The sequence below is a fragment of the Leptopilina boulardi genome, unplaced genomic scaffold (assembly GCF_019393585.1).
Source record: "Leptopilina boulardi isolate dan_hultmark-lab unplaced genomic scaffold, ZJU_Lbou_2.1 LbouV2_278, whole genome shotgun sequence".
NCBI classification, from domain to species: domain Eukaryota; kingdom Metazoa; phylum Arthropoda; class Insecta; order Hymenoptera; family Figitidae; genus Leptopilina; species Leptopilina boulardi.
The window spans coordinates 2,517,418-2,539,599 of NW_026137838.1; the positions used below are offsets into that span (position 1 = coordinate 2,517,418).

A 22,182-nucleotide genomic window follows, 5' to 3' on the forward strand; every position below is an offset into this window, starting at 1 on the left:
AATACATTTCTTGTAAGGTAAGGTTAGAACCGCACATGATCAAATAAGGTTATGTTTGTGATATTTCAAAACAAAATATTTGTATGCCTTTTATACAAAATGTTGAAAGTTAATTAAAAATAGTTTTTTAGTGTCAAATTTGAGAAAAGTTCAAGTTATTTGTATAAATAATGTTAATGTCAAAGATTTTATTTCGAACTCTTTTAAAAACAAACAATGTGAAGTGCAATTATCTCCATAAAATTCATTTTCAAAAAAGAAGAATTAGATTATTTTCAACTGTTTCTGAATCAGAAAATCTTGTATGCAATGTAGGAACAATAGGACATGTTGATCATGGAAAAACAACTTTAACTGCCGCTATTACCAAGTATTTATCTGAATTTAATAAAAGTTGTAAATATGTTTCATATGATGAAATTGATAAGGCACCGGAAGAAAAAGCAAGAGGAATTACAATAAATATTGCACATGTTGGCTATTCGACGGAAAAAAGACGATATGCTCATACAGATTGTCCAGGACATGCTGATTTTATTAAGAACATGATTAGTGGAGCATCACAAATGGATGGTGCTATTCTTATTGTTGCTGCCGATGATGGACCAATGCCTCAAACTAAAGAACATCTTCTCCTGGCAAAACAAATTGGAATCAAGAACATTATTGTTTATATAAATAAGGTATTGTAATTTTTTTTTTCCATTATCTAGGATCATGAATTTAATAATTATTAATTTTTTTTTCCAGGCTGATGTGGCAGATGAAGAAATGCTTGATCTCGTGGAAATTGAAGTTCGAGAATTATTATCAAATTATAATTACAATGGTGAAGAAATTCCATTTATTCGTGGTTCAGCTCTTTTAGCATTAAATGGCGATACATCCAAATATGGAATCCCATCAGTAATGAATCTTCTAAACTCCTTAGATTCATATCTTCCAAATCCAAGTAGAGATTATAAATCGCCGTTTATCTTACCTGTCGACAATGTCTTCAATGTTCCGGGTCGAGGAACAGTCATTGTTGGAACAATAAAACAAGGCATAATGCAAAAGAACATGCATTGTCATCTCCTCGGCTTTGATGAAAAATTCAAAACATCAATCTCTGACATTCAGGCAAGATTAACTTTTTAATTAATTAATAATTGACAACAGTGACTTTATTTTTACAATATTCTTTTTAATTACAGATTTTTCAAAAAAGTATTCCCGAGGCAAAAGCTGGAGAAAATGTAGGCGTTTTACTAAGAAATGTAAAGTACACATCCATTCGAAAAGGAATGCTCCTGTGTCTACTTAACACTCAAAACATTAGCAATCATTATGAAGGTCAAATTTATTTGATGTCAGCAGAAGAAGGTGGAAGATCAAAACCCATTCCGGTGAGTAAATTAAAATTATAATCAAAATTTGTCATCTATAATTGGAAAATTTTCTCAGGTGCACGGTTTTAGTACACAAATTTATTGCTCAACGTGGTCCATTTATGGGAGATTCGATCTTATTCTTCCCGAAGGTTCAAAAATGTTAATGCCAGGCGAACAAGCAACAACGAGATTAACATTTCTGGATAAAATGCCAGTATTGGTTGGTCAAAATTTCACCGTGAGAGAACACAATATAACAATAGCCACTGGACGAATCACAAAAGTAATGGAATCCCTTGCAGTTGATAAAAAGAAAATAAATAAAACCATAATTCCCGGAGTATGTGATGTTCCCCTTGAGACAAAAAAGAAAGTCCAAAGTAAAAGTAAGTAACAATCAATTAAAAACCTATAGTAAGGCGTAAAAATTAAATCTAATTTTTTTTTAAATTGAAAAAAGAATATTGTTATCTATTTTATATTTATTTTCTTATCCTCGAATAATTTTATTCGTGCATTGTTTTTTTCAATCGTGAATGACAAGATGAACGTTTTTTTTTTTTATACAATTTACACATGATTCATTTTAACGACAAAGAAATTAAATGGAAAAAAAATAGAAGTAATAAAATATAATATAACAAAACAATTGTCTTTTTTATATTAGAAAACAAAAAAGACAATTTATCAATGACGAAATAGTTGGATATTTTAATTTCTTTTTTATTAAAGAACCAACGAGTAACGTATCAATAATATGTTGGACTATTGTGTTTGTGTTTTTTTTTTTTATCGTTCGTATATGGAATTCTTTAAAATGACACTTTTTTTTATGTATAAACATGACGCGTTTTCCCGAATGAACATCATTCGAGATTTGGTACATCACTTATATACGTGAACAACGCGGATGTCGATTACTTGTCTAAAGACGCCTTGGCCTTAAAAGCGAATGATTTTTTTTATGCGTTGAATCCCGCCAAGAAGTCTGTGACAATCTTCTTCATTTTTGCGTCTGACGCTTCAGTGATTGTATTTTCTTTCGCGATGGTTGCCAAGAGATCTTTTTGCGTCGACCTATAAAAAATATTGAAATATTAATAAATTTTTATTCAATAGATTAGAATTATTAGAAAAAAAAAAGAAAGAAAATTACCTAATGTGGGCGAGGAATTCTTTTTCGAAGGCAGTAATTTTGCTGGGATCCATTTTATCAAGGTAACCACGGACACCACAGTAAATAACAGCGACTTGCTCTTCAATGGCCATTGGCACTGGAAAGAAAAAAAAAATATTTTTAAATTCGAAAATTGTGGGATTTTTGGTAAAATTTTCAAAAAAAAAGACAAATTTACCATATTGTCCCTGTTTTAAGAGTTCTGTAAGTCGAACACCACGGTTTAGAAGTTGTTGGGTTGCAGCATCCAAATCGGAACCAAACTGTGCGAAAGCGGCGACCTCACGATACTGGGCCAACTCCAATTTCATGGAACCGGCGACCTATAGGAGAAATTCGGCAAAATTTAAAAAACGAATATTAAAAATTATAATTTCCAAAATATTTTGAGAAACAAACCTGTTTCATGGCCTTGGTTTGAGCAGCTGATCCGACACGAGATACAGACAAACCGACGTTAATGGCTGGTCGAATACCCTTGTAGAACAATTCGGTTTCCAAGAAGATTTGTCCGTCAGTGATGGAAATGACATTGGTGGGAATGTAGGCAGACACATCACCAGCTTGAGTTTCAATGACTGGCAAAGCAGTCAATGAACCACCACCAAGTGATTCATTCATTTTAGCCGCTCTCTCAAGAAGACGTGAATGAAGATAGAAAACATCTCCTGGATAGGCCTCACGACCTGGTGGTCGCCTCAACAACAGTGACATTTGACGATAAGCCACAGCTTGTTTTGACAAATCATCGTAGATAATCAAGGCGTGTTTGCCATTATCTCTGTAAAGAAACAAAAATTGAAAATTCATCTCAAAAAAAAAAAAATAAATAAAAATAAATACCTGAAGAATTCTCCCATGGCACAACCGGAGTATGGTGCCAAATATTGTAGAGGAGCAGCATCGGAAGCTGTAGCCGATACAATAATAGTATAATTAATAGCTCCACTGTCGGTCAATCGTTTCACAATTTGTGCAACAGTTGATCTTTTCTGTCCAACGGCAACGTAAATACAATACAATTTTTTCTTCTCTTCGCCAGCGTCATTGAAACGCTTTTGATTGATGATGGTATCAATGGCAAGAGCAGTTTTTCCAGTTTGCCTATCACCAATGATCAACTCACGTTGACCACGACCAATTGGTACCAAAGAATCGACGGCCTTAATACCAGTTTGCATGGGTTCCCTGACAGATACTCTGGAGAAAAACAAATAAATTTATCACTCTTCGAAAGATTACAATTTTTAAAAAAAATTTAACAATTTACCTAGGAATGATACCAGGGGCCTTGGTTCCAATACGGAATCGAAGTTTATTATTAAGAGGACCCTTGCCATCAATTGGATTACCCAAAGCATCGACGACACGTCCCAAAAGTTGTTCACCCACGGGAACATCGACAATAGCTCCGGTACGTTTGACAATATCACCTTCCTTAATATGCCTGTCGTTACCAAATACTACAACACCAACATTATCAGGCTCCAAATTCAAGGCCATTCCCTTTAATCCAGAACTAAATTCCACCATTTCGTCGGCCTGAATATTCTTCAAACCATAAACACGAGCAATACCATCACCAATGCTCAAGACACGTCCAGTTTCTTCCAAATTTGCCTATCATAAAAATAATAATTATTCCAAAAATTTAATTTCATTTATAAAAACTCATTAACCTAATTTTAAACTCACTTTTGGTGCTGCACCAAGGATACGTTCCTCCAGAATGGAAGAAATTTCGGCAGATCTTCTGCTGCATGAAACATGATATTTACGCGATGCAATTCCACTAGCTGGATATTTAATCTGTAATAACAAGTTCACATTGATATTTAAATAAATTTGTTTTCTAATACACACACCAAAATACTATCATTACATAACGTACTCCGATTTATGTAATACAAATATCTAGGGCGATATTTTCAAATCTAATGTAATTAAAAAATGATTTTACACAAGAAAAAAGGACTTTTCCAATATTTTCGAAGAAGAACGTAAAAAAGATAAAATAAAATAGTCAGTGATGTGGAAATTAAAAATTTGACCGGTGGCACTCACGGAAAATGTCGGCGCACACTCAGGCACACAATAAAATTGTCGTTCATGATATGGTTTGAGAGAAATATTTTGTTCAATTTACCTGCACAGTGGCGTTTGGCAGTTGTCTTGCCACAGAGGCAGCCAGACGAAGGGACAATAGGGCCATTTTTTTCGTATTTTTTTGCCCGTCGACCGGACTACGATGTCAAAGATGAAGAACGGTCAAGACAACGAACGAGCAGAAGAACAAGTCTCGTCCAACCCCACTCTGTCGTCCACGCTGCTTTAAGCACAGGAAATTGGCATCCATCGATCCATTTTTTACACTCGAACCCAAAGTTACTACTCTGTTTTTAAGAAAGAAATTTACCTTTTTGTGTAATTTTATTTATTATAATTGTGTAAGTTTCATAATTTATTTATATTTTTCATCTATTTAGAATATTTTCTTATCTTATTTTGTCACTAATTAGTCAAATTACATGAGAAAATTGTGACGTTATTTCCGGTTTGAGGTTATGTTTTGAATCAAATCACAAGGCGAGGGAAATTTAAATAGTGAGAATTAATAAACACTTAATTGATAATAGTAATTTATGTATTTTTTTAACAAATAGTAAATTTAATAATAATTTTTACTAAAAGCCTGTCAATTTATAAAAATTTAATAACATAACCTAAAAATTGTTATTAATTTTTATTCTGAAAATATAATCGTTTAATATTCAGTATTTAAATATTCAGATAAAATTGTATGAAATATTTAAATAATTATTTCTTTCTACAATTTTTCTTTTATTGTAATTTATATTTAAATTTTGAATTTGAAAAAATTAACCAATCACCAACAACCACCCCCTGCCCTAAAAAAGTAATCCACCCCTGGACATTAAATAAAATGGCAGACTTGTGTTGAAAGGACGTTGAGAAATTTATTATTTTAGAATGTCGTTAAATACATTCCAACGTGTGTGATAAGTGATTAGTATTAATTACAGTGTTAAACAGTAATCATTTTAGATAATAAATAATCAAAACATGAAAATCAGTTAAATGTTCATTGTGTATTTTGTGTACATTGAAGGAATCAAAAGTCTTACAGAATGACTAATATCCTTAGATCAAGCTCAACTACATCAATTCGATGATGGAGCTTTTTACAGTCATTTATCGATTATCAAAAAGATCATTGTTTGACCTTAAATTATCAAAGGTTGAAAATCTAAAAATTTGCCAAGGTGTGTTCTAATTATTGACTATGAAAACCTAACCCAAAAATTTTTAACGATCGCAAAATGTTAATTGAATTACAACGGTTATACTTGAAAGCTCTCACGATAAGTGATATAATTATCACGTTACCTAATAAATTATAATGGTTAATGATAAATTAAATTATGATAATTGATAAATTATAATTGTAATTTATCAATTATATTTATTAAATTTGAATTATTTATAAAAATAACGGTCAATTAAAAATAATAATTGTAAGATCATAATAATCACAATTATTAGTAACTAATACAATTTTTCAATTAATAAATGTTGTATATTTTAATCAATATCATTTCTTTTTTTTCAGAGAATGTTGAATAAACAATGAAGACGTAGATAATTCCTAGAAATAGTGAGAAATGAATCAATATTCGACGGAGATGATCTAAATTTAATTGATACAGAAATTTGGAGAAAATCAATTTTTATCAATGAAAAGTATGGATTCAGCAACGGAATTGGAGCATATTGAGAAGCTCGTGAAGGAGTCGGAGACATTAAAAATCCGCCTCGAGGATGAGAGACAAAAATTGAATGATGTTACACGTGAGTAGATTTTTTTTATAAATTAAATTTAAAAAAAAAAAATAGAAAACTTATTGTTTGTGAGAAAACAGTAATAATTAATTTAAAATAACATTTACATTGAAAATGTTTAATAATTATTTATAAATATTTTCTAAAATTTATAATTAAATGACAAAAAAAAATATTTGAATCAAAATAGAAAAATTTCTTATGAATAGTTTAATGGCGAAATTTATACGAGTTTTTTTATAATCGTATTTTTATCAAAGAAACATCTCGAGAATTTTTTTGATGAGAAAGTCATTCATTATTTTAGTCGCAACTGTTGCTGACAGACTTGAGGCTATAAATTGTATTAATGTAAAACCTAGGAGAGTATTAAAAGGACATCAGGCGAAGGTACTTTGCTCTGATTGGTCTCCAGATAAGCGACACATTGTTTCTTCATCTCAGGTATTAATATATGAATTTATTAGTAATCCAAAAATGATTACAATTTTATAGTTTTATTTCTTTTTTTTTTTCTGAAAAGAATTTTTTCTAAAATTCCTGCCTGAATTGCTTCTTTGTTTGGCTTTTTAGAAAAATGCCTATTCAATTTGTTTTTTTCGCTTGAATTGCTTTTTTCAATTTTTAAGAAAGTATCTTTTAACTTTGAAAATTCTGCTTGAATTTTTTTTTTAGAAAAGCACCTTTAATGTTTAATTTTTTTTCACTATTGAGGAATGCGATTGTTTCAAGATTTTTACGTACATTACGTTTTAAATGCACAGTAAAATCTTGAAAATTTATAATTAGAATTTAAAATTTTTGCAGAAGTTTAAATTAAAAAAATTAGGGGACAAATAGATAAAAGAAAACAAGTATCTATTTTATTTGTCTATTAGTAATGTAAAATACGTAAAAAGCGATGCACTTTTTTTTTGCATTCTCCGCTAAATTTTTCTTTAACTTTATTTAGCAGTGTTGTTTTTATTTGAAGCATGTGATGTTTTGCCATTGTATATAATATAGAAGAACATGTGGATGTTTTATAAAGTAAGTGTTTTTTGTAAATTATTTTCTTTTTTGTATAAAGGTATAAAAAGGTGTGTTAATTATTTTCGCAATTATTTTTTATAATTCGTTTTATATACAAATTCATTTTATTCTTTTTTAATTTATTTCAGGATGGGAAAATGATCATCTGGGATGCTTTTACAACTAATAAAGAGCATGCAGTTACAATGCAGACAACTTGGGTTATAGCTTGCGCTTATGCTCCGAGTGGAATGCTAGTAGCTTGCGGGTGAGTATTTTTTAAAAGAATAAAAATTTCTATTTTTACAAAAAAATGTATTTTAGGGGTCTGGACAACAAAGTAACGGTTTATCCCTTGAGTCTTGAGGACGATGTATCGGCGAAAAAAAAGACTGTCGGCACTCATACGTCGTACATGTCTTGTTGTGCATTTCCAAACAGCGATCAGCAAGTATTGACCGGAAGTGGTGACAGTACTTGTGCCCTTTGGGACGTGGAGAGTGGACAACTTTTGCAAAATTTTCACGGACATTCGGACAGCGTAATGTCCATCGATTTATCGCCCAGCGAAACGGGCAATACTTTTGTTTCCGGAAGCTGTGACAAAATGGTCTTCATTTGGGATATGCGAAGTGGACAGTGCGTACAAAGTTTTGAGGGTCATCAGTCGGATGTTAATTCGGTAATTAATTATTTATTTTTTTAGTATTTTATAAATTATTTTTTTAATTCTCATTCTTATTTTAATTATTAAAATTAATTATTAATTTACTTATTAATTTTAGGTGCGTTTTCATCCAAGTGGAGATGCAGTGGCAACAGGTTCTGACGATGCAACCTGTCGTCTCTTTGATCTTCGTGCAGACAAAGAAGTTGCAGTTTATGCAAAAGAGAGCATTATTTTTGGTGCAAATGCTGTTGATCTCAGTGTTAGCGGTCGTCTTTTATTTGCAGGTTATAACGATTATACCGTAAATGTTTGGGATACATTGAAATGTCAACGTGTTGCTCTACTATACGGACATGAGAATCGAGTTTCTTGTCTTCGCGTTTCACCAGATGGAACCGCATTGTCTACTGGTAGTTGGGACACGACTCTTCGTGTTTGGGCTTAATTTTTTTTTTTTCCATCACCAATCATCTTTATACGCCCTTCTCTGTGCACAATTATTATTGATTAATTTCTTAAAATAGCACAAAAAAAAATGAAAACGATGATATTTAAACACGCAGTATTTACAATAAAAAAAAAGAAAAATGAAAATTGTACCAAACGCGATATTTCATGAAATTCATTGATATTGTTACTAGTCGACATTTAAGAGAAAATAAAAATTGTAGATGCGTATTAGATAATAAATTACTGTTAGATTTTCCCATGTGTCGTTTTAGATTTGATGAAATTGTGTTAGGCTGGCCCTAAATTATAACTGGTCAGAGAAAACTATCCCTGTTGAGATTATAAAAAAAAAGGAAAAATAAAGATTTAGAGAACGTGACAATTGTTTTATTTTCTTTCCAAATTTCATTTATTTTCTGTTAAAATAAAAGATTTTTTTTTAAATTAATTTTAAATGTGAATCATTTAAAAAATCTTTTATTTTATTTATTATTTATTTATTTCTTAAATGAGATTTTTTTTATTTTAATTCCTATTATATTAATTTTATCGAAGTAATTCAAAAAATTTACAATCTATTAATTCATTATAACAAATTTAATTATTTTAAAAAATGTTTTTATTATAAAATTGCGATTATTTTTAAATTTAATTATTTTGAACTTCAATTATTTTGGAATTCAATTATTTTCGCATTAATTTATTGTAAAATAATTAAATTTACGAAATAATTATATTTTAAAAAAAAATTAACTTCAAAAAAATATCGGAATTTAAAAAATAAATGATTTTAAAAATAATTAAATTGTAAAATATTTGCAAAACAAAAAAATTCCTCGAGTTTATAATAAAAAGAATAATGAAACAGTTAAATTATGAAGTTTAAATTTAAAAATAATAGACATTTTATCTACAAAAAAATTATTATCCAAAAAATATCAGTAGATTAGGATGGTTCGTTTATTTAATGAGTTTTTCCCCCTTTCGTTTAATAAACGGCGCGCTCTATATATCGCGGTTAGATGACTAATCTTTGAATGAGAGACCACACCTAAAAATTTATTTGTTCAGATAAAAGAAATCCCATATAAAAAGAAATGTTTCGCTTATAAATAAAATACTGCGTAAATTGCAAAATGCAATATAATATGAATTTATTCGAAAAAAAAAGGATTTTCCTTGAAAATTTTCGTTTTTTTGCAATGAGAAAGAGAAGCGCATCTTGTACACATTATATTTTAGGAATGTCAAGTATGTGAAGACTTTAGCTGTAGGGCATATATTTACCTTGTAAACAGTTGAGAGGCATAAGATGAAGGCAAAAGAGTCATCATACGACTTTATCTGTAAACTTGGTGAAAAACTAAAGGGTACGAAGTACAAATGTGCATAATACGCACAAGTGTGTCGTCTTCGCGTTTATTTCTCTATATATTGGTTTTGTCCCTTTCTTTTCAGTTTTAAACCTCAAAATAAACGACAAAAAAATATCGAAATAAAGTAAATAAGCTCAGGTTGTATATTATGTGTGCTTTTCCTTATGGTATACAAAATATTACCGGATATTTTTCCTCTTTTGGGTTACTGTTATCCTTAATATTGAATCCTTAGTGTTACGAGAGTAAACTTTTTTTTTTTTTTTTTTTGTTTCTGACCTTATTATCTGTAAGCGTTTGAAGAATTTTAAAAAGTTCGGAAATATTCTTCGGTGAAAAGGTTTTTTATTACCGATTTTATTATATTTAGCGGATTTTATAAAAAATAATCTAAAAAAATTATTATTTATTTTACCATTACTATATATATTTATCCCTTTTTTAAATCATATTTATAACGCTACTTATTAAATACAATTTAAAAAAAAACTATTAATTCTTTTTGTAAAATTTTTATTTTAAAATGAAAGGAAATATATTAGTAGAATTTTTTAAATAATTTATAAATGCTTGAAAGGTGTATAGATTTTTCTATTTTATATTCTTCACGTATCTTTTTAAAAAAATCACACTATATAATTTATTTAGCGGCAAGTTTCGTCTTATAAAATATTTTATGTATTTCTATATTATATATACAAAATCGATTAAAAACTAAAATAAACACTTGGCCTTAAAAGAAAATGAAAGATTTCAGTTAATTATTGTTTTGTGTGAATTAAAATTTTTTTTTTAAATTATAATCTTCAGTAAAAAAAGAAAAATATTTCTATTTTTTCAATTTAATGCAATACAGATCCGATATACAATATGAAGAAGATAAAGTCTACTTTTGGTATTACATATAATAAAATGACCGATAACTCTTTGTTAAATCTGCTCAACACAATGAGAATAAATTAAAAGATGTTGTTCGAGAATATAACGTTAGACGTCAATAAAATTTAATTTTTAGTTTCAATCACATGGAAAATATTGGATAATTTTGCAAAATCTAAATTTAAACATTTTACAAGGGAAAAAATATTGACGAACGTTTTTTTGTATAATTACATTTTTAAATTGAAAAAAAATTGTATTTATGGAATTTTTCCTGAATAATTATTTATTAATTATTTAAATTTTAATAATTTTTCAAAAAATATTTGATTTTAAATTATTTTAATTATTAATGTAATAAATTAAATGTAGTTAATTGTAATGCAATAAAATTAATGTTTTTTTTTTGTTAAATTTTCAGAAATGGCGACATTTTTCAGTGACACATTCTATGGAAAATTTAAAATATCCTGACACCAGGAGGAATTTGGAAATATTGTGGAAAACATCATAATTTTGAGGAAAACTTATATGCACTAGAAAATTGAGGAAATTCTTTATCGAAATAATGAAGAATCTCGGACATTGCTGTTTTTGGGTAAGATTATATATAAATTTTAATATTTAAATAAATCTTTAAATAATATTAAAAAAAACTATTATATTAAAAAAATTATATTCAAAAGAATTTTTATACATTTAAGAGAATCTCTAAATATTTAACCAAATTTTCAAATATGTCAGAATTTAAAATTAAATCGTTAATTATTCGAAATTTCATTTAGCCAAATTTTTATTTCACAGAATCGCCAAATTATTAATTTTTGGCCGAAATTTCATTTAGCCAAATTTTTATTTCACCGAATCGCCAAATTATCAATTTTTGGCCGAAATTTCATTTAAGCAAATTTTTATTTCACAGAATCGACGAATTATCTTTTTAGCCGAAATTTCATTTAGCCGATAAATTTTTTTTTTGAATATTAATCGATTGGAAAAACAAACTGTGTCGTTTATTCGGACAAATGAAGTTTTTTAAAATGAGAATTTGATGAATTGAAAATATACTGCCAACTGCGAAAATTCGGCTAAATGAAATTTCAGTTAAATTCAGATAGGGGAGATGATTTGGTATAATTTTTTAGAATTTTGCCAAATTCAGATATTCTTTGTTCGATTCGATAAAATAAAATTTAGCTAAATGAAAATTTAAAATCCATTAAGTAGAAAATTGAATATATAAAAATTCGATATAAAATAAATATTTTGTTAAATAAAAGTTAATTAAAGTGGAAATTCGGTTAAATAAAGAATAATGTAAATAAATAAAAATTCTAAACATTCTAAATAGAAATTCTGTTTCTAGTTGGAGTAAAGTTGGAGAAAAAATTTCATCTTATGAAATTTGGCTTAATGGAAATTTTGCCATTGAATTTCGATACTTTGGAAATTTGGACTGTCTCAGAAATCATTTGGTTTTTCAAAAGTCTTGATAATTTCATTAGGATATTTTGGATTTTCTTTTGGATATTTTTGGAAAGTCTTTTTTGATTTTTTAGGAAGTTTTTTTTTAGATTTTTTCGTTCCCCATAGGCAAATTAGAGGGGAAGGGTCCTCATCACATGTATATTAAAGTGTTATTAGGCATGCGAGGGAGTATGTATATATATATATATATCGTAGTGAATATCGCGTTTGTATATATCGGCGATGCGCAGGGGGTGCCGAAATGTCTAATTAGCCTTCCAGACCTACCCTTATGAGAACCAATGAGAAGGCTCGTTTTACTTGAAAGCCCCGCCTCACAAAGCACCGTTGCCCTTTTCCTCGTGACAACCGACCACAGTTTGAACGTGAGCGCCGATCGGCGAACGTCTCCTGTGTGCGGAAGTTGAACGCTCTCATTTTTTTTATCTCTCTCTATCTTTCTCTCTCTCTCTCTCCCTTGAAATCAGAAACGTGTTTACCGTTTTGTTTTTTTTTCTTTTTTCGGCAAAAAAGGAAAAAAACAAAACTAGTTAAAAAAAGTTTAATTTTGAAATAAACAAAGTTTCGTATGATAAATTGCAAAAACGAAGATTTTTTTTAAAAAAGTGTGCGGGTTCGTTCATCTCAAAGTTGACGTGATACAACCGGTGACTTCTCTTCGTGTTTTGTCCGGATTCCAACAGTCGAGAAGTTGTTAATAGCTCTTTCTCTCTCCCTTTGACTCTTTTATATATATTTTGAAGTCGGGAGAGATCGAAACCTCGTCCTTGCGATCTTTGGAACAAAAGAGGAGAAAAAAAGGGACTTCTCTTTCTTCGGAGCCACAGTTTTTTTTTAAGGTATACACATACAGATATATATATTTTGTTAGAAAAAGGATTACTGTCTTTCTTCGTTGTTGTTGTTCTTCTTCTTCTTCTTCTTCTTCTTAGTCTTCTTTTACCCGAAGCCTTGTTTTTATATTGGCGATCTTTCTGTAATGGCATGTCTGCTGTTTTGCATTACAAGAAATTTCACTTAAAGTTGAATTTTTAATGTAATTCAAATCATTCCCATTGATTTCAAAAAGGCAAATGTTTAACCATATGTGTATTTGTGTGGAACCCTTTTGTCGATCCTATTCTGAGAATTTATGTTCTCCGAGGATCAAAACGCAAACGTGTATATGTGTGTGTCGATTCAGGTTTTTTTTTTTTAAATAGAAATTGATGCCTCACTGTATAGACATAATTAATTAGCTTCTGACTTAAAGGCAAATTAGCACCAAAATCTTTTATTTAATTAGAGATGGATCCCGTATAAGAAATTATTGTGTGTGTCTAATTGATACTCTTTTTTTTTCTTCTTCTTTCGAAACGTGTTGAATTCAAAAGTGGAATAATAAAACATCCGCGTCAAAGATTTTTTTACGTCCGTAAATTTCACTTTTTAGATTTTTTTTGTATATAAGATTTTTTAGAAAATTGATTTTCAAATCGATTTATTTTTTTCAGTTTCAGTTAAATGTATTTTTATTATTAAAACTAGTTTTTAAATTTATATATTAGGAAAATTGATTCTCCAAATAGATTTTTTTTTCCCCCTAAATGGATTTATTATGAGAAAATGAATTTTTCTTTCACGAGTAAATAATTTATATTCAAATATAATAATTTATGCGCCTTTGAACAATATCCTGAATAAATATGCATTACATTTGCATTAATTATATGTGAAAATATTGATAGTATATATAATAATATTGGTTTAATGTGTTGTTAATAAAAGTTTTTTTTTTTTTTTTTAATATTCGTTTATTAATAAATTATTCTAATTAAATAATATAATTGAATGCATATGCGCAAAAGTTTGTTTTAATCATTAATGTATGTTCTATAATATATAGAACTTTCTCTGATTGTAAAGTAAAGGCTCCGTTTTTCCTCGCGCACATTGATCTCGCCAATAATCATACCTCTTTCTTTAATTATACCACTTTTTTTTATCAGTGATTCGCTAATTACAAATAACAGCTTTTATGTCTTTTAAATTACTTGCCCCCTTTTTATTTCCTTTTATATTTTTCCTGATCGTCTTTGTCGCGATGAAATTTATTATTTCCATTAAAACATTTGTCGATTACGTTTTGCAATTAGAATTATAAATGAAGGATTAATTGAATCAAATTATTATTGATGTCACAAAAGTTAATTATGAAATTGAAAAGTAATTACAAAAATATTTCAATTATTAGAATTTTTTATTCAATGGACAAACTAAAAAAAATTAAATTAATCAATTTTGTGAATGACAGTTGTAATATAAAAATTATTATTTTTGAAAGTCATAGGAAAAAATCAGTTCTTTTTTTTTTCTTTATCAAAAAAAAGAAACGGGATTTAAAAAACACTACTGTTTTGAAGGAATCAATTTATAGTATAACATTTTTACTGAAGTCAAGTATATTTAATTGATTCATAATTTGATTCTAAAAATTTACTATATTTATGAGCGCAGAGATTCTTCAATTTTTAATGAGTTCTGCTCCAAACAAGAGTTTATTGCCGCTCGTAAATATGTCACTATTTTTACTCTTTAATTGCGCTTCGATTTGATTCTTTTCTGATGAAACACACACTATTTAAATTAGAGTACATAAATTATATTTTCATATATGCAAAAGAATAATGATATTTATTTATATCGAGAAAGTTTAATGCAATAAATAACAATTATATATATGTTGGATATATATATGTAATATTTGCGTTATTTCGACATTTTGATTAATTGCACTATATTTCATTATTATTACAGTTAACATTTCTCTTTTTCAAATTTAATTTTAAAAATATATTATTTGATTTTTATTTTTATAATTTGTTTAAAAAAAATTTTTTTAATATTTTTCAAATTATTCATTTTATTTAAAAATTTTAAAGCTTCATTAAATTACCTGTGAAATTGTGAATCGTTTATTGAATTTTTATTAAATGGGATTTAATTTAAATTTAATTTATCGCTAATATTTTTAAATCGTTTTTTTATTTTTATTTTAATAATATTAATTTCCTTTGGAAAAATGAATTTAAAATAATATTAATTCGAATTTGAACGTATTACGCAGTTGTGAAAAAACGAAATTAATATACCGATTGTAATCGTGAGAGTAATTTGTGTCATTATCGGGATTAAAATCTCTAAATTGAAAGAATGATGAACGATAGACAAGGAAAGAAAAAGGGGGGATGGACAATATAACGCTTTGATGGAAGTAAAAAAATATTCCTTCTTTTTTTTAGATTCAGGACCGGAAATTGGATCGACCTTCAATCACATAAATGAGGATGATGCCTCGAGAAGACCGAATTTCGATAATGCGAGGTTAGGAGTGTGACTTTTTCTCTTTCGGAGTGATTTCCTTGCTAACGGCGCTCCAAAGAGAATCGAAAAAGAGTTAAATAGGAGAGGGGAGAGAAGAAAAGGAAGCCGATTGTTTCAAGTCGGAAGATGCGTCAGGCGATAATTACAACTCTCGTCCTCCTGCTTCTTGTCGGCCGGAAAGGCGTCTCGGCGAACTGGTGGTAAGTCTTTTATAAATGCTAATTAATATTCTATAATAATATTATTAAAGCTTCATTTTTCGTCATTATTGCTCTTGTAAATTTATCGTATCAGATGCAAGGGAGATATTATCAGTTCCTTTTAATTTGAAATTCGATTATAATTATAATAATTAAGTTTTTTTTTTTTTTTTTTCTTTATTCCTTTTTGGTATTTGAAAATAATCTCGTTCCTTGTGTAATATTTGAATTTGAACTACAAATTTTTATATTTCGTTGGTACGAGATGCTAAATAACTGTTTATGACCATACGGTTTATTTCTTTCCTTTTTTTTTGATCGGTTTCTTGAAAATTTTTCGGGCTTTCTTCGATCACCATCCCCGATTCTGACCCAGCTTTCTCTGACCGCTTTTGTATTATAGTGGGAAATGTGTTGTATTTTTTTTTTATTTTCAAATGGGATTTCTATCTAAATAGCCCCCGGTGCAAACCCAGACGGTTGTAAATTGGGGTGGGTCAGTGTTATAGTAAAGAGGGTCTTGTGCTCCAAAAAGTAATTTTCTCAAAGCAGATAAGAGATAAGGTACCAAACGGAATATCGTTCTTGACGCGAAAATGTTCTTATATATATACAATTTCTTTTCTTTTTTTCATGTTCACTGGAAAAGAAAATATTCTTCGAAATGCGGACAATTTGATTCATATGAGTGAGGCAAAAAAAAAAAAGAGGAAAAAAAAAAATTCATTTAAAGAAAACGTGTAGGTACTAATTGAAGAATCCCGTTGAATAGATATGTGTGTGTGTGGTTTTTTTTTTTATTTATACAAAAGTTCCTTCTGTCGAGAGGATTCTAAATAGTGATGTAGATATCGAAAAATTATCATCATCATCATCATGTCGAGCCACAGGGGTTCTATAATTTTACATTCTCATTACACGCGAGAGGATTATTTTCTTCTTGTATATATATATATAAAAATTCGACCCCCGTGCCCCCGTTTTCATCACATCTTCACGTTTTGAGACCCTCTGAAACTGAAAAACCGGTTTAAAACGATGGTGTGTCTGTCTGCTGTTCATCTTTCTCTCTCTCTCATGGAAACATGTTACCTGCCTACCTAGTAACATTCCAGTAACTAGTCACTTGTTACAAAAATGTTACTAATATAGTTCAGAGTAATTATATCAATTTTTTGTGCCGTTAATTATATTTTAAAATAATTTTTGATCAAGAAGAGAATTCATTTGATAAATTATTTTTTTTATCTAAAAAACGGATAATAATTTAAATATAAAATCACGAAAAAAAAAAAAATAGAGGAAATTTGATTGCGTTTCTAAATGTTTCATGAATTATAATTAATTTATATGTCTATTAAAAAACCATTAGGTCGCAAATTTTAAATATTCTCCTCTATAGTTAATTTATAAGTTGGCTTTTAAAAAAGAAGATTTATTTCTTCATTAAAAATTAAATAAATTATGATAATGAATTTTTTTTTCTGACTTTTTATGAGCAAAGAAGATTTGGAATTGTATAATGTTTTGAAATTTGGATTATTTCAGTTGATATTTATGTTTGAAACAGTGATTTAATTATTGAAAATTTCAATGTGTTGGCGCATTTGAGAAGTGTTTATTTTATCAAGAACTTTAAAAACCCTTTGATTTTGTGGGGGGGCAATAAAATTATGTTTTTGCTTATATATCCCACTAAAATCGTCTTTAGATCTCTTTTCGACACGTCTTATATTATTCTATTTTGCTATTATGTATATATTTGAAAATTCTTGTTGGCTCGGTAAACAATATTTCTTTTCGGCCATTTATATATGTTTTTATATAAAGCATATCGCGCAGTTTTGCTTTTCAATTTTTTTTTAATTCCATTGTTAAAATTTTCTTAAAATAAATATTTTGAAATTGTTGCAGTTTCACACGTTCAGAAAACAATTTATTTTGTAGGTGTGTTTTTGGGAAATTTGTTTCGCGTCGAAAATTGAATTAGTTAATTTATGACAAATGTGGTACACTGAAAAAAAATTTATTTGATTACTGGACTATTATTATTAAATATTTACTTGAAACAAGTAATTTTTATTTGAATTAAATAAATTGTATTTGAATCAATAATTTTTGAACGAATACGATTTCAAATAATAATTATTTGTTAGAAATAAATATTTATTTGGTAATAGTCAAGTAAACGAGTATTTGAAGCAAATAAATTTTTTTTCAATGTTTACTTGTAATAATTAGTATTTATGTAAATAATATTTTTATTATTATTTTATTTATTATTAATATTATTTTAATATTATTACTATTATTTTAATATTATTATATTACTTTAATAATAATATATTATTTTAATAATAATATTATATAAATTTAATAATAAAATTACTAATTGATACAATAAATGTTATAATATTAATTAGACTAAAAATATAAAATTTCTTTCTTTTCTTTTGTTAACTTTCTAGTTTGTTTTAGCGATTATGATGTTGGATTTATTTTCTTTTTTTTTGGGACAAATCACCGATTTGTTTGGATGTTTTTAGAAATCAATGTTCACTTATGTTTCTTTGTTAATAAGAAATGAGCATTTCCTTTTTCTGTGAACAGAGAGCGCGCCCAGGTAGAAGATCTACTTTCAAATAATTCATCGGAAAGCTCTCTACAAACAGACGGAAGTGAGTGCTTCTTTCCTAAAGAGGCTTTTAATATCACAAATATTCGTTTTTTTTTCCTCAACATATACGGTTCTGCATTACTATCATTTCCGTTTAGTATTTTCCTTTCTCACAAATCTATATTACTTTCTTATCATATCTTGTGGTCTTTTCATCTTCAACGTGTATTACACGTATATTTTACCTGCGAGGGGATTTTTCCTTTAAGAAATAAAAAAACATATTTTATTTATGCGCATAAATTAAAAATTTTAATAATTTTATAAATTTTTTTAATTCAGTTTGGTTTAAAATTTTTTATTATTATTATTAATATACATATAAAAAAAAAATTATAATAAATACACTGACAAAAAAAAATTTGACTCACATATTCGGTAACTTTTTTTTAAATGATTTTAATGATTTTATAAATTTTTAATTCAGTTTGGTTTTAAATTTTTTATTATTATTATTAATATATATAAATAAATAAATTATAATAAATACACTGACAAAAAAAAATTTGACTCAAATATGCAGTTATTTTTTTTTTAAATAAATATTTACTAGAACCAAATAATTTTTATTTGAGCTAATTAAATATAGTATTTTGTTTCAAATACAGAAATTATTGGTCTAAATACAAATTAATTTAATTCAAATAAAAATTATTTAGTTCAAAGTAAATATTTATTTAATAGTCAAAGTAACCGATTATTTGAATAAGATAAATTTTTTTCTCCGTGTATAATTATTAATAATAATAATAATAATAATAATAATAATAATAATAATATTATTATTGTAATAACAATTTTTATTATTATTAATTATTATATTTTGAAAATCATCTACGATATTTTTTTTAATATATTATTATTTAATTTTTTTTATTTGTAACAAAATATCAAGTTTTGTACAGTTCCCTCGTTTATTTCATTTGCAAAGTCAATTTTCAATATTGGACCACCTAGTTTAAATGAATCCCTCTCAATGATTTATTTCTTTTTCTTAAAATAAGAATTTCCCTCTAACTTTTATTATAAATGGTTCGATCTGAATCTTTTTTTTTTTTTTTTTTTAATGATCCCATTATTAGTGCCCTCCTACTATATACTAAAAAAAGGAATGATTGTTTCCAAAATTATATTATATAGAAAGAAATTAGTTACACTCTAATAATTGTATATCTGAATCAAAGTAGACTTTAGACACGCCTAATGGCAGCTTCCTTTGATGTTGTTTTTCAATGTGTGTGGAGAATGGCAAAAATAGCCATTAGTGAGTGCAAAAGAGAGAGAGAGAGAGAGAGAGAGAGAGAGAGAGAGAGAGAGAGAGAGAGGTAGGGGTGTGTCCCGTATATATGCAAGGAGAAAAGGTGCACGTCAAAATCGTTTAAATAGTGAAAGGAGGCAGAAGAGATGTGAATGACGTTTCTTGTCTTTTTCTTTTTTTTTTTTTTTTTTTGCGCGTGCAATCTGATAAGGGATGATGGTGATGGTGATGTGGGAGGGGCCATGTCCCGGTCACGCTTTGAAACAGAGTCAAGTAGATTTGTTGTAGATAAAGATAGGAGCTCGTTGATAGCAAGCGAACAGTCAAACGATCGTTTGAGAAGATTTTATTTCTGACAAACTGGTTCCCTTGGCGATTAATCGCCCCCACTATATGTATATAATCCTCAAGGCGGCTAACCGACCGTATGGTATATACTACGATACTATATAATACTTCTTCTTTTTTTTCCCTTCTGTATATATCGTCTTATTTTGTCCTCACCAACCCTGAAACCACGAAGCAAAAGCTAATTGCAAATGAATGCCACAGATATACCGGGTGCTCTTTCTCTCTCTCTCTCTCTCTGTATAAATGTTTTTATAAACTTAGAATTGCAAATGTTCATATATAGAAAGGCGTTGACTCTTATCTCACATCTCTCTCTATAAGTATTTCCAGATAAATGTCTCTTTGTTTTATTCGTGCAATCTTACCTCGATACATATAAGAAACAACACGTTCTTCCCATTTCGCTTTTTTGTTTCTTTTGTTAGTTTCGTAGAGATTTTAATTTTATTCATTATAATTTACTTTCTATTTGATTTTTATAAATTTTCAACGTTTATTTATATAATTTTATTTATTTGATGTATTTATTAAGGTAGTTACTGAATCATCAACCTATTAATCGTATTTTATGTGGTACAGATATTTCATATTTATATTTTCTCTCTATGTATACTAATTAATCATTTCAATATAGTTGTAATTTATATAAATTACGAGGATTTGATGCGATCTTTAATATATAAATGAGGTGTAATTAATTATTAGTTTTGTACAATGATTTTGTTTCAAATCAAACTTTTTGTTGATTTCTGTATTTTATTATCGTTTTTTTCCGTTGTATTTGATAATAATTATTGACATATCGTTATGGTAGCAGGTAGCGATTAATTAGATAGTAAATTTTAATTAAAACAGTAGCTGATAGTAGTTTCAGTGAGTAATTTATTTAATTTACGAAAAAAAAATTATTCTTAACTTTAGGAAAGTTTTTAAATTAATATTTTGTAATTATTGAAAATTATTTGATTGTACTGTCTGAATCTGAATTAGTAACAATTTTAACTGAATTAGTAAAATTTACGTAATTAATAGTAAAAAAAAAAATTATTTTATTTTTGAATTAGTAAACTTTAACTGATTAATAGTACAAAAAACATTTTTATTATCGAATTAGTAAATTTTAACTAATTAATAGTACAAAAAACATTTTTACTATCGAATTAGTAAAATTTAACTAATTAGTAGTAAAAAAAATGTTCTACTATCGAATTAGTAAAATTTAATTAATAGTAAAAAAAAATTTTTTTTATGAAATTAGGAAATTTTAACTATTTAATAATAATAAAATTCTTTCATTATCTAATTAGTAAATTTTAACTAATTAATAGTACAAAAAAATAGTACATAAAAAAATTTTTTTATTATGAAATTAGTAAATTTTAATTATTTAATAGTAATAAAATACTTTTATCATGCAATTAGTAAATTTTAACTAATTAATAGTAAAAAAAATGTTCTACTATCGAATTAGTAAAATTTAATTAATAGTAAAAAAAAATGTATTTTGAAATTAGGAAATTTTAACTATTTAATAGTAATAAAATATTCTTTTATTATCTAATTAGTAAATTTTATCTAATTAATAGTTCAAAAAAATAGTACATAAAAAATTTTTTTTTATGGAATTAGTAAATTTTAATTATTTAATAGTAATAAAATTCTTTTATCATGCAATTAGTACATTTTAACTAATTAATAGTAAAAAAAACATTTAATTATCGAATTAGTAAAATTTAACTAATTAATAGTACAAAAAACATTTTAACTATCGAATTAGTAAAAATTTAAATAATTAATATTTAAAAAAAATTTACTATGGAATTAGTAAAAGTTAATTAATAGTAAAAAAATTTTTATTATGAAATTAGGAAATTTTAACTATTTAATAATAATAAAATTCTTTCATTATCTAATTAGTAAATTTTAACTAATTAATAGTACAAAAAAATAGTACATAAAAAAATTCTTTTATCATGCAATTAGTACGTAGTAGTAGTAATTAACTAATTAATAGTACAAAAAACTTTTTGACTATCGAATTAGTAAAA

General features: G+C 27.2%; 4 protein-coding genes across 4 annotated transcripts in view; 3 read left to right on the top strand and 1 right to left on the bottom strand.

The window, feature by feature from the left end:
- Window positions 1-21: 21 nt before the first annotated feature.
- On the top strand, window positions 22-2,331 carry LOC127282014 (elongation factor Tu-like). Its single transcript, XM_051306077.1, has 4 exons — window positions 22-683; window positions 751-1,122; window positions 1,197-1,388; window positions 1,447-2,331. The coding sequence occupies exons 1-4, from the start codon at window positions 171-173 to the stop codon at window positions 1,765-1,767; spliced, it is 1,398 nt and encodes a 465-aa protein (XP_051162034.1). The 5' UTR covers window positions 22-170; the 3' UTR covers window positions 1,768-2,331.
- Window positions 2,081-4,878, bottom strand: LOC127282013 (ATP synthase subunit alpha, mitochondrial). Its single transcript, XM_051306076.1, has 8 exons — window positions 4,697-4,878; window positions 4,246-4,359; window positions 3,821-4,170; window positions 3,394-3,750; window positions 2,950-3,331; window positions 2,729-2,873; window positions 2,530-2,647; window positions 2,081-2,450 (listed from the first exon to the last, which is right to left on the bottom strand). The coding sequence occupies exons 1-8, from the start codon at window positions 4,760-4,762 to the stop codon at window positions 2,336-2,338; spliced, it is 1,647 nt and encodes a 548-aa protein (XP_051162033.1). The 5' UTR covers window positions 4,763-4,878; the 3' UTR covers window positions 2,081-2,335.
- Window positions 4,879-5,481: 603 nt separating this feature from the next.
- Window positions 5,482-8,924, top strand: LOC127282017 (guanine nucleotide-binding protein subunit beta-5). Its single transcript, XM_051306081.1, has 6 exons — window positions 5,482-5,834; window positions 6,182-6,420; window positions 6,719-6,855; window positions 7,572-7,690; window positions 7,747-8,104; window positions 8,208-8,924. The coding sequence occupies exons 2-6, from the start codon at window positions 6,306-6,308 to the stop codon at window positions 8,535-8,537; spliced, it is 1,059 nt and encodes a 352-aa protein (XP_051162038.1). The 5' UTR covers window positions 5,482-5,834; window positions 6,182-6,305; the 3' UTR covers window positions 8,538-8,924.
- A 3,708-nt stretch (window positions 8,925-12,632) lies between these two features.
- LOC127282016 (protein Wnt-1-like) overlaps window positions 12,633-22,182 on the top strand; it is a 42,649-nt gene continuing 33,099 nt past the window's right edge. Inside the window, exons 1-2 of the mRNA XM_051306080.1 lie at window positions 12,633-13,124; window positions 15,567-15,848. Of these exons, the coding sequence (XP_051162037.1) occupies window positions 15,775-15,848 (74 nt within the window). The 5' untranslated portion in view covers window positions 12,633-13,124; window positions 15,567-15,774. The remainder of the gene's footprint in view (window positions 13,125-15,566; window positions 15,849-22,182) is intronic.